The sequence below is a fragment of the Notothenia coriiceps genome, unplaced genomic scaffold (assembly GCF_000735185.1).
Source record: "Notothenia coriiceps isolate Sejong01 unplaced genomic scaffold, NC01 NC01_scaffold00020475, whole genome shotgun sequence".
Lineage (NCBI taxonomy): Eukaryota > Metazoa > Chordata > Actinopteri > Perciformes > Nototheniidae > Notothenia > Notothenia coriiceps.
This window is the reverse complement of record NW_011353176.1, coordinates 249,019-261,855: the sequence shown is the minus strand read 5'-3', so window position 1 is coordinate 261,855 and position 12,837 is coordinate 249,019. Positions and strand designations below refer to the sequence as shown.

At 40.0% G+C, this 12,837-nt stretch overlaps 1 protein-coding gene across 1 annotated transcript; it reads left to right on the top strand.

Annotated features, from left to right (window-relative positions):
* Nucleotides 1-5,093: 5,093 nt before the first annotated feature.
* pdlim1 (PDZ and LIM domain 1 (elfin)) lies at nt 5,094-12,407 on the top strand. Its single transcript, XM_010779608.1, has 7 exons — nt 5,094-5,355; nt 6,781-6,932; nt 7,405-7,489; nt 8,546-8,730; nt 9,719-9,867; nt 10,111-10,228; nt 11,823-12,407. Exons 1-7 carry the CDS (start codon nt 5,263-5,265, stop codon nt 12,007-12,009), a joined length of 969 nt encoding a protein of 322 aa, XP_010777910.1. The 5' UTR covers nt 5,094-5,262; the 3' UTR covers nt 12,010-12,407.
* Nucleotides 12,408-12,837: the final 430 nt, after the last annotated feature.

The following is a 12,837-nucleotide window of genomic DNA, read 5'->3' as shown; positions in this document are numbered from 1 at the left end:
AACCACAGCAAACACAAATACAGGACTGTGTTGCATGTCTGATAAAGTGAAGAGAAACCGTCTATGTGCACATCCTATATTTTCAGAATCTATTTATTTATCATTTAATAGAAGTGTTTGCTGATGGGTGAAGCCTGTAAGGTAGCTGGTGGTAAACGCTCTGCTCCAACGCAACTACAGACAGGCGTGGTAGCACTTAACTCCCTGTTTGGTCATTTAGGGAGATTCCACTGCACAACATAATAGTAGATTAATCACAAAAAGAACTAAATCATGTTTTAAGTAAAGCCAAAAAGGTGTCTTAGAAAATAAAAATACTGATTTTTTTTAAAAGCATTTTGAGATTTTAACCATGCCCTTACTGACGAGATTGTATGTTTTAGCTATGTAAATGTGTACAGAAAACTTTAAGAGGCCTTCCAAAGGCTACATATTTTCATATGTTATGACTTGGATACAGTTAGTGGAATGATTTAAATAATAAGGTCAGCATGCACTGTATAAATCCATCCAATTGGAGCATGAAACTATCAGCCATCGCCTGAATGTTAGCCACCGTTAGCTTTAAGCAAACAGCAGTGATGACAGGGTTGACTGTCTGCTCTCTGAGCTTCAATAACTCCCTGTTGGAAGATGGCTTTGAGTTCTGCTATCAGAGCATCAGAGCCGTCTTCCTGCGAGAACAGAGCTCCCACATCTCCTGCACCATCACGTCCCGTAACACACGCCATATATCAGAATAGATCCTCTACACGCACATATGGAAAGATGATAGCCATTGTTTTTCTCTGCTCCTTTTTTCCTCAAATTCCTTGTTGTCGTCAACCGCTGCACTGTGCTCATCAATCTCTAGCAGAGCTGTCAAATAGCACTTGCAAATAAGTTTTAGCACGTGTTACTACCTGCTCAGGCTTGCAGAGGGAGGCAGTTTGTATGGTGATTGCTAAGTGTTATTTTAAAGGGAAAGTTCACCCCAAAATCCTAAAATGCAGGTTTTTCCTCCTACCTTTTTACTGTATCAATCTAGATGGTTTTGGGGCTAGAGTTGGAGACATTACCTGTAAAGATGTCTGCCTTCTCTCCAACATAATCGAGAGAGAGATGGCACGCCTATGGTGCTAAAAGTGCCCAAAAACTCAAAAGCAAGGTATCTTTCCAAAAAGCTGGACCCAGTTACTCAAGATAATCCAAAGACCTTGTAGTTTTATGTAGGACCTATTTTCTTTCTATCGAATCACTACGCTTACATCTATTAATGGACGATTCACGATTCATAGTTTAGCCAAAGAAGATGCCATTATGTTTACTTTTCAGGCTAGCTTCCTGCTTCCTTCTGCGTGGCGACACTGTTATTGGGTGTAGTTTGGTAGAAAGAAAGTAGTTCCTTCATGAAACTGCTCCAAATAAGGACTGTGGATAATCTTGAATAGCCAAGACAGGATTTCTGTAAAGAGACATTCCGTTGGATGTTTTCTATTTTATTTTTCTGGCACTTTGAGCCTAGTCTAGTTCCGTTATTTAGGGAGAAGGTAGACGTCTTTACGGTCAAAATCTGCAACACTCCGCATCTCACAAACTCAGCATTACAGTTAAGGGAGATCAAATATATTTATTTTTTTTGAGTGAACTGTCCCTTTAAAGACAGTTTTAGACTGAAGTCGGATCATTTCCCCAATCCACACATGTCTAATCAAACAGTGCCAGACTATCAGAAGGCCTTCCTTTTTAGTGTAATGTGAAGTTTTGAAAGATAAAACAGTAGCTCTCACTAAATCTAAAAGTGTATGTTTACTATATCTTTGTTTTTTTTAAATTATGTTTTGGTTACAGTTGTGCAGCAATGATAAACATTGACCTGATTGGAACATGGTTTGAAGCTGTTTGTGACTACCATAAGTGATACATGAAGTTTAACAATTGACAAAGTGCATTAATTTAACAAAATTTAGCAGCAATCAGTGTTTGCTGTTGAGACAAATTAAGGAGTTTCTTCCTGTCACCACTGACAATTTTGCCAACAATAGCAAAGGAATGTTTTCTCAAGGTAATACGCTGCATTATGGGTTTGCCTGTATAGCACTGATATCATATTCAGGTATTTTGTTACACCACAAAGCATGTTTTTCCCTCCACTGCTGGCTAAACATTCTTGTTCCTGTGTAACTCCGGCCTAGCATGAATGTGTTAAAGAAACAAACTATCTGATGGATTGATATACATTTAGTCACAACACAACTCACCCTAGATTGTCTCGTGCTCCAGAAAACCTCACAGGATGTATGAATGTATGAATATATGAATGTGGCGCAATGCATACATATGTAAAAATGCAGACTATTAGGCAGCATGGCACACAAAGGTTTGTAAATATGTAAAATAAAAAAGGACTGCTGTCACTTGCAGCGGTTTATTTACCTGAAGGATTTTTTTGCTAAAGCACAGAGTGGAGCATTACCGAGCACAGGAAGTTTGACGCATATGAACATTACGCTGCCATTTGTGACGATCATAATGCCTTATGTTAGATGCGAAATTGTGCCTCATTTTCATTCATTTCTGTGGGAGTATCACTGAAATGTATTCATGACATATTTAATATAACCATGGTTTTCCCATTAGTCCTAGTCTCTGTGATGGGAGAACATTTTGCTAAGAACTTGTACTGTGCAAGTACCTAAAAGTGTGACACAATGCTTTAAACGTAATGATTAATAATCATAAGAATGGACTAGTTTGAGACGCACAACCTGCAACAGGTTTGGTTTGTTTGCTTCATTTTGCAGTGCTGTTACATTGACAATATTAAAATAAACTATACACTGCTGTGACTTCGGTGTTATGCAATATTTAATAAACCGTTTAAACCATTTGGTGTGTTGCCTGTTTTGATTTCCAGAAAGATCTGAATGATATCAGAGGTAGAGGTACATTTAAAGTTCTTTTAGCCTATACATGCTTATGGTGTTAAGTCATGCAGCAGTCTAAAAGTTTATGAGCATGTGAAGACACATTCTCTGTGGCTGTGTAATGAGCAGACGCACATTCATGTGAGCTTAAGGTGGAGCTGTAATGGTCTTTTGTTCAAGGGCGAAATAAGCTTGTAATAGATCTTAGAGGATTCCTTCTGCATTGTCAGTACATAAATACTTATGGCATTTTTATTTTTGTCAGATGGGTAACATCCCATTAGTGTGTTGATGTTGACAGCTGTGTTTGTACAGCCATAAGAAAGATACTTTTCTTTTGACTTGATCTTATGCATTGTTAAGTGCTTAACTTTAAAGCCCTACAGTCTGCAGTGGCTGCCCTAAGGCCTGTTAAAGGTGCAAGTACAGCCCACAAGAGAGGACGTGTTTCATTCGGTCAGGGCTTTTTCTCTCCACTTTCAACAGAGATCCTCTGGCAGGAATTCAAGTTTTGGGAGCGGCACATTCCACATCCTGGGATTTAGCTCTACCATAAATGGTAAACTTGCATATAAACACGGTGACGTACCGGCAGGCCGACATCCCTAAAACAAACACAGGAGCTCATCTGAGAAGAGAAAATCGTGGAGAGGGATCACTCTGCTCCGGTATTAGTTTATTTTCATTGAGGTGAAAAGTATAACATATAATGGCATATTTTCAAAGCAACTAAAGTAAGTATTTCAAACCAAAGTGTGGGTACCCCCCCCCCCCCGTTTTACCTTGAATTTGTGAAGAAACATGTTTTTCTCGCATTGTAGAAGAAGAAGGAATAACAAATGAAAAAAAAATACTTAAATAATAAATGTAAGTATATCGGGGACGCAATTAACAACAGAAAAAAAAACGTAATCAACACATCTGTTTACAAAGTTATATACGTTGTTCAATACAATTCAAGTCATTTGAACACTTATTTTCAAATACATGCATTTAAACTTTGGAAACACAGCTCCCAAATGGCCGTTTTGGTAGTGAATATTTATTATTTATTTATTTAAGCTCCATTAAGATATTATTTAAGTGATGGTCATATAAGAACTTAAAACATTTATTTACGTTCTTAACCATGTTTCAAATGATTGCTGAATTATTGTGTAATTTGCTGGTTTGGGGTCAGTTTGAGAAAAAAAATGTTTCTAATTCCAAATGAGGCTATTCAACTACAGCCCCCAATCAGCATTCAAATACAAACTATTGTGGGTGAAAAATGTGTTCAAAACAAAGTTTCAAAATTAATGTGTGCGCCTGTTAAGTAACAGATGTCTGGTGTTGATGTGCCAGTGTTTTCTCGACACACATTGCTTTTTTAATCAAGTGATAACACACAGGAGTCCTTACAAAAACAATGGGGAAGAGGGGGGGGAGATAACATTTTCTCTCCTGTTTTTTATTTTATCAGGACAGAACAAAAACAAAGGTCTGAGGCATTTTTGATTGTGTGTGTGAAGAACATTTTATTCTTAATTTTAGGGATGAGTCAGTCTTTAACCTATTTTCTTGTTGTAAATAAATGCCAAGAATAGACCAAAACCAACAATGCAGTTTGTCTCACTTTCTGGCTTTGCTCTCCACTCTTCGATGTTTAACTTCAAAATGTATTGTTACGTTTTTATTTCTTTTTAAACTACCAACATAGGCTACCTTAATTCAGCTGGGCACTGCAGTTCAGTTTTTTAGCTAATGTTACGTATGTTTTTGGCTTATTGGACACTATTTTAGATGCAGTCCTGAAGATTAACACTCAATTAAATATGTACAGCAGCAGTCATTTGTATGTGGGACTGACTCCAAAAAACAAACAGTGCCCAAGTGTATTGTCTTAAGGGAACTTTAACACCCAGTGCAACTCATTTATGAGTTTTTCTTTATAGATTTTGGCCCAGAGGAATACACTTTATTTGGCCATGGGTACATATTATAAGGATTAAGTAATTGCTAGATTTAGTCTTTTAAGACAAATGGATGGTTATATAAAGGTTACTGCTGTTCCTGGGGCTCTTTCTCCCACTAGGACCAAATCTCCTGACTTCCATGAAAGTCTGGTCAGTTCCCCATAGATAATATGGAGTGATCCATTTTCTCAATACACGATCTGTGTACTCTCACTTATCAGCGTGGAAACTTCAAAATCTACTCGTCGGACTGTAACCTGAGGGTCCACCTCCTCTGATGCTGCGGCTCTAACTCTGCCTATCGATCATTGCACATGTCATATGCTGTAGGAAGTGAACTGGTGGTCTGAGGCATAGCTTTGAACACCGTAACGACTCGGTTAAAAACTTAAATTAACGGTATGCCTCTCCGGGTAGTCGTGAAGGGGCCTGGACCCTGGGGCTTTAGGCTGGTTGGCGGTAAGGACTTCGAGCAGCCCCTGACTATTTCCCGGGTAAGTGTTACTGTTAGCTGCTCCTTCATAACTCAGTGTAACCACACCTGGGTTTGTGCCGACAAAAGGTCTCACCTCGCGCTGTGTTCTCTCGAGGACACACTGCTATTTAAAGTTAGCTGGTGTTAACAAAAGGCTAACGTTACTTCATAGAGAATAAACTAATGTCACACATGTAGCTAAAGTGAATTATTGTTAGTGTCGGCATGTTGTACTTTCAGCTACTGACATTAATGACTTTGCAGCGTTTTAATTCGAGCACTTGTTGTAGCTTTATTTCCCTATTTCAGTTACAATGTTATTTGAGATATCTTTTTTCAGTTGCTGGTGAATTATGTTTTTTTTATACATTACTTAACTGTAAACTTAAATGTATGCTACAAGTTAAACAACACTGTAGTGTAAGTATACCGTTACCGGTATTTCATAGTGTCTGCAGACTTTCTGATAACTTTCAGCTGTCATAATTATTTTAAAAGTCATAATTTCAAAGTAAAAGTATTATGTTGGTGAAAGAATCTGTTATTTTTGACATCCCTGAGTGTCCCTGAACGCCTCTTCGAGCTTTTTCAACCCATTGTGTTACTTCACAACAGAACTTAAATGCAAATCTTTATTACACATCATACAGTCCTGTGTCAGTAGTGGCTCAGAGTATGAGCCTCCTCTGTGTACTTCGTCTGAGTGTCGGCTGCTGTTCCTGTTGTAAATGTTGTTACCGTGGTCGCTACACTCCACCCATGGAAAAGTGATTAGGAATTCCTGGACTGAGCTGGAATCTCCCTCTGCTTCATGCTGTTTTCTATCTGAAACACCTATGCGAGTGTCTGTGTTTACTGTAAATAATGAGATGTGTGTGAAGGTCAGAGTTAAACTATGTACGATTTAAGCTCTGATTAGAAAACAAGATTTCAGACTATAAAGTTATATCTGACTGTACAGTGAATCAAAGGTGTGGTTTACACCTATTAATGATTCAAGATATGTATTGCTTAAGTGGTGTTATTTCTATATATTTCTTTAAAAAATAAAAGTACAACCTCAAATCATCACATAGGGTTGTAGCCAACCATGATTTTCATTATCAATTAGTTTACACATTTTACTTTTGCCTAAATATTATCGCTCGCTCTATAAAACATCAATAAATGAAGACATTTCCATCCTGTTTTCTCAAATTCTAAGTTGATATCTTTACATGTCGTATGATATAAAACATTGAAAAGCAGAACATCTCCATATTAAGTGGCTAAAAACAGCATTTTACTTTAAGGATGAATAGATTGTCCAAAAAGTTGGTGTTGTTTTTTTGTTGACCTATCATTTGATTTATTGTTGCAGTTCCAGGGGTTAAGTATGCCAGCTTCCATACAGCCCAAAAAGAGTTGTGTTTTCCTATCATTAATCATGTCTCCTGTGTTGTAGGTCACCCCAGGGAGTAAAGCTGCCCAGGCCAACCTGTGTATTGGAGACATGATCCTGGCGATCGACGGAGAACCGACTGAGCCCATGACTCACTTGGCGGCGCAGAACAAGATCAAGGGGTGCATCGAGGAGATGGTGCTCTCCGTAGACAGGTGGGCTGTAGCTACATGTGCCAGTCTGATCTGCATCGCCGCAGGGCCTGAAAAACCCTGAGTAATACGAGACAGCTGCCATCCAGGTGTTCAGGGAGTGACGTGATGGTTATTCATCCTGCTTAAGTCTCTCTTTTGTTGCACTTGAGTTTGAGAAATGTGTGTATGCTAAGCTGTGTTGCAAATCTGCAACTGCGTCAGTGCATGACATCATACCATGATTTCAAGTAGCAGAGGTGTCGTAATGGACAGGTTGAAACAAATATGTTTGTTGAAATTAAGAGGGAATGTGTTGAATGCAGGGTTGGGTGAGCTGTCAGAGCTAAATGATAAACATGCAAAGGGTCTGTTGCATTGAAATACACAGGCATGGTATATTTCTGTGCCGCTACACAGGTAACACAAGATAAGTTGTTGCATTTAAAGCTATTGTAAGATAATGTTGTGATCTTGTCCTTCTTCTTTTCTGCAGGTCAGAAACTAAATTGTGGTCCCCGCTTTCATCTGAGGAAGGGAGATCACATCCGTACAAGATGAATCTGGCAGCAGAGCAAAAGGTGTGTGTCCACCATCTCAACATCAGACAGAATCATCTTTGAATACCTCTTTAACTCAGCCTGTAACTGGAATCTCTACAGGTAGCCATAGAGTTTCTGGAAGCCTGCACGTTCATTTCCCACCGCGCCCACAGAACCTTGTGGGCTGATTTTCTTTTTTCTTTTCTTTTATACTACCAGTGATGAAGTCATTGTTTACTTCCCAACAGGAGGTTTCCTAGGAGACGGTAGTTTATCTGCCAACTCTGACGCAAGCCTCAGTTCCTGCCCACTGAGCGGAAAGTTGCGGCCAAAGTGTGAATTCATGTTGGCCATGTGTGTGTGTGTGTATGTGTGTGTGTGTGTGTGTGTGTCACAGATGTTTTTTGTCACTCCACATGTTTGGAAAGCTTGTTTGGAGTCTGTCACTTCACTGTTTTAGTACTTTAAACCAATGCTTCTTACATTTAGGGCTATTGGTCAATGCTAGTGTCAGTTTCAGACTCTGGAATATTCTGCTATTTCATTGTCAGATGCTTGAAGCATGAGCTATTTGTGGAGGCATTTCCGTGTTCCTACTGAGAAGCATGAGCTACATGCGCCACTTTCATGGGATGCCAGTGTCATGACGTAATTGCCTTTAAAAAGCATTCGCTATAATTAAGGCCAAATCCCCAGTCTACATTATCCCTGCTAAATGATGTGTGACTGAGTCCAACTGGAAGCAGCAGTTCAAGACGCAAATATTTTTCAGCTGAACAGTTTCATTTCTAAAATGTGCAGATGCAAAACATTTGTATTCATTGTTGAAAACAGCAGAGGTTGGGTGTTTTCAGATATTGAGTAATATGTCATAACAGGAAGTCATCTGCATGTTTCTACATGTGCAAGTTTATGATAAAGTGACATCTAAAGGCGTCAAAAGTAGTGACCACCATCGCATCGAGCTGCACCGCGAGTGTTGCATGTTTCAGACTGAGTGTGTGTGAGTTATGTCACAAATCCCTGCGCTCACTACTTCAATGCTTGGTTACTCACAAAAAGCTTGAACAGTACCATTTTCCATTTCTTCTACAGGAGGTGAAACACATAGGCTCCACCCACAACAGGAGCGCTCTGCCCTTCAGCGGCTTCGGCCCCACAGTGGTGACCAACCAGTACAACAGCCCCTCAGGTCTCTACTCCTCAGAGAACATCAAGGACTTCAACGAGGCAGTGGACGAAGTTAAAACCATCGTGACAGCCAATGAGCTCAGCCACAAGTAAGACCAAATAGAAAACATAGATGGTCTGTTTTACTGTTATATTTTAGCGTAATTAGAACTGTGTCTCGTAGCTGTTGCCACACAGAATGCCCATGTGCGTGTCTTAAAAGGCTGGCTCTGTGGGAATTGTAGTCTTGCAAATTCCATGGACTTCAGAGGTCTCCACTAGGTGGAAATATATGATTTGACCTTTTGACAAAACAGAAACAGGCTGTAACAGTATCCTGAGACACCGCTTTATGTCAAGTGATCCTAATGGAGACTGGATCCAGATGAAAAGGATATTCTGGTGTTTTGGAGTTGCATTGTTTTATGTATAGTCTGACCTACAGGAGATGAGGGTTGGCACGCCTCTTGTTTGGAGAAACAGAGGCAGTGGTGGACCAGAAGCTGTCCTGTTCTGCAGTCAATGGAATGCTTTGGCAAGGGAAAGTGCTTCAGTTCCTAGTATGAAGGCCAATCTCACGCAAGATATAGCAAATGAAATACATCTAAAATAAAGGTTACTCTTAAAACGATACATATTTGATTGGGTCTCTTGAATAGTGTTGCTCCTGCCCCCGTACACAGCAGTGCGTTGTTTGCAGGTCAAAGTCTAACAGCGTGCTCCATGCCCTAAAGGCTGCCCTCGTGCTTTAGCTCAGTCACACGCCTCTTATTGATGTGTGATTCATCTCCCATCAAACAGTAACCACTCGGCTAAAGGCAAATACAATTTGACTATTTGTCACTAAACGCCACCTTTAAGACCATGAGAAGATAAACAATGTCACAATAACTAGGAAGAACAAGATTTGACAGTGTAAGATCTCCACTCTCTTGGATACTTACTTAAATGTTCTAATTCTTTTGCAAGTCCTATGGTGTACATGTACAACGGTTTGGTTCTCGTGCACTTTTATAACTCCTAATGCATCAGGAATAATGAAAAGTGATTGCTGTCTAGTCCTCTGCAGACAGATTGAATTGTACTCTTGCTTTGCAGAGCTGCTTCAGATCCTTCGCAGGCAGGCAAGATGCCCCCTGTAGTCGCAGACTCTGAAGTGTACAAGATGCTGCAGGAGAACCAGGAGTATGACGAGCCCCCCCGACAGTCTGCTTCATTCAAAGTGCTTCAGGAGATCCTCGAGACAGGTACACATCCGAATTATTCCTCACAGCTTCCTCAAAGAGCGGTCGAGCAATTCCCTTTTACAATGTTTCACTTTCATTTTACATATTTCTTGGGTGTTTTTAAAAGGACAAAATCCCCCAAAAAAGGAAGTATGCTAGATGCCTGTGAGACCTGAAGGATTGTGTGTGTGTGTGTGTGTGTGTGTGTGTGTGTGTGTGTGTGTGTGTGTGTGTGTGTGTGTGTGTGTGTGTGTGTGTGTGTAGGTGACCCTGATAAACCGTCCGGGTTCAGGAGTGTGAAAGCACCCGCAACAAAGATGGGATCCTCGGTGGGGAACACGGACAAGTTACCCTCCTGTGACAAATGTGGATCCGGGATTGTGTAAGTAATTTCTGATTCCTCAGTAATGTTTTACAGTTTGTTTTTGCAACACTGAGGAAGTAGAGCAGTGTTTATGGCTTCATCGGAATCTAATCTCTAGAGACGCTACTTTCAATGACGCCTGCTGGTAATCTTGCGTAGTGTTTTTACTCTTAAAATGTCCACATTGTCACAATGTTGTGACGCAACACAAAAGGTTGTTGTCTCTACTGGAGTGTGCTCAGTCAGTAGGGGCTTGGACTGGGAGCCGTAAGGTCGCCAGGACTGATACTTGGAGAGGTCCCTGTTCACCTCCTGGGCCCTGCCGTGGTGCCCTTGAACAAGGCACCATACGCCCCCCCACTCCCAATTGCTCCCCGGGTGCTGCCCACTGCTCCTAGTACTAGGATGGGTTAAATGCAGAGGTCACGTTTCACTGTGTGGGCTGTGTGACCATTAAAGAGGATTTCATCCTCCACATTCTGCAGTTTGTCTCCCCCTTGTGGCTGAATTTAGTTATTACCAATACCAAAGTGTGGCAGCAGTCGCCTTGAAATACTTTATTTCCATTAAACTACATTCTCTTCTACTTTTTCAACCTACTTTGAGTTCCTGTTTGAGATGTAATATCCTTTTAAAGGCACATGTAGGGTTTCCTAAAAAGCTAAACAATCTATAGACTCATTCAAATATAATCGTCGATCAACTTTTACTGATCCACTAGTGTGTGGTGGGGGGATTTCTCTTCTCTTTGAATTGTTCTGTGTTTGAAAGGTTTTGGGATTGGAAACCTTTTTTTATTAAAAAGCAAGCAAACCAGGTTTGAGAAGATAAAAAGCATTCAGGCGGATACTTTGAAAAAGGCAGAACCAGACTTGTTGAGACGGGTTTGAACTGTGAATGTTGTGTTTACTCATCGAGCCTTTTCAGATCCACTTACTGATGGATGTGTCCAGACACTCTTACAAACCCTTTGTGGTTTTAACATCATTTCAATGTTGTGTTGTTTTTGAAGTCTAAGTTTTGTATCTATTTTCTTGTGATAATTAGAATAGTGCTTTTTTGTGTTTTTTAAATGATATCAGACCTCCATTTTAAACATTAAAAATGTAACTCTCATTTCTACAATCTTGAATGTTTGCATAAATTGCATGTGTAGTAGCAATAACAATATTATCCGCCTTGGTTCAGGTTAGTACTTATTTTGATTCTGACTTCACACCATTTCCTGGCATAGTTAGCAGTATATCAGAAACATAATGGCTTGGTCTTGAGTTTTGTGTCTGTCTCTCTTTGTTTCCTTACATGTCTCTCTACTGTCTGTGTGTCATAGAGGCATAACAACACGTATGTCAGTGGAAACCCTGTGTCTGAGGTCTAAGAATCAGATTGATGCCAATTATTTTAGAATACAATTTTGTAGCAGTCATATATCGATGTAATGTTCTACTGTCCAAACACTTTTACCCATGTAGGTTTGCTCCTTACACTTCACATTGCACATAACATGGAAAGCTAATCCAAATATTTGAAATCCAGTTCATGGATAATTGTCTGGATGAAGTTAAGAACTGTGTTCATCAAGTGAAATGTGATCTTTACCTCTCTCTTTCAGGGGGCTGGTGGTGAAGCTGAGGGACAAGTTCCTTCACCCTGAGTGCTACACCTGCACAGACTGCGACGTCAACCTCAAACAGAAGGGACATTTCTTTGTGGAGGACCAAATTTATTGTGAGAAGCACGCACGTGAACGAGTGACGCCTCCAGAGGGCTACGACGTGGTCACCGTGTTCCCCAAGTAGAGCGCTGGGCTCCGCCTCGGACTACACTCCACTCTGACAGCATGACATAATCCCAGACATTACAGCATTTAGCAGCTCATGCTACTCCGAAAACTTTAAATTGGTCTCTCGCATTATGTTTCAGAGCAGTCCCTGGTAGGCACGACGAGAAAAAACGACATCTTTAGAAAGGTTGATTTGCACATTGACTTTGGCATCTACAAAAGGAAAATCAATTTTGAATAATATTTGTCCTTGTACATGTTCAGTATGTTCTTTTGAATCATGGAAACAAGGAAAAACCACTTCTTGACACATGTTTTCTACAATTTTATTAAATAAATAGACTTTTATGCAGCAAAAACAGCTCAAAATAACCTTTTTGAATGTCATTACCAAATAAATATGTTTAGCTTACAGCAATTGTCTTGTCTGCCTTAATCATTGAATGTGCTTCATGCTCTTCCAGTAAAGAACTTTTCAAAATTTGAAGTGCAACATGGCCCGGAAATCATGCCAAAAACAACAGAAATGATCTTAAAGGACACTTATGATCATCTTTGTAAAGTACGTTTGTTTTGGGAACTCAGTGAAGGTGCTTTTGTAAGATCTGATTGGGCAGAAGCTTGAGAGTGAGTGACCAATTAGGATCTCAATCAGTGACGTCACTGCATGTATTTGTATTTGCCCTTGGTTGCTGAAAGGAAACACCTGCTCTGATGTCCCTGAACTTATGTGTGGGAGAGAAACGCGCCTAAAAGTGTTCAACTATAAAGAGAAATGCAGTTTTATGTTTTCAGAGTTTTTCATCAAAAGTGAGTCACTGCCAAGAGTTTTGGTAATTTTCAC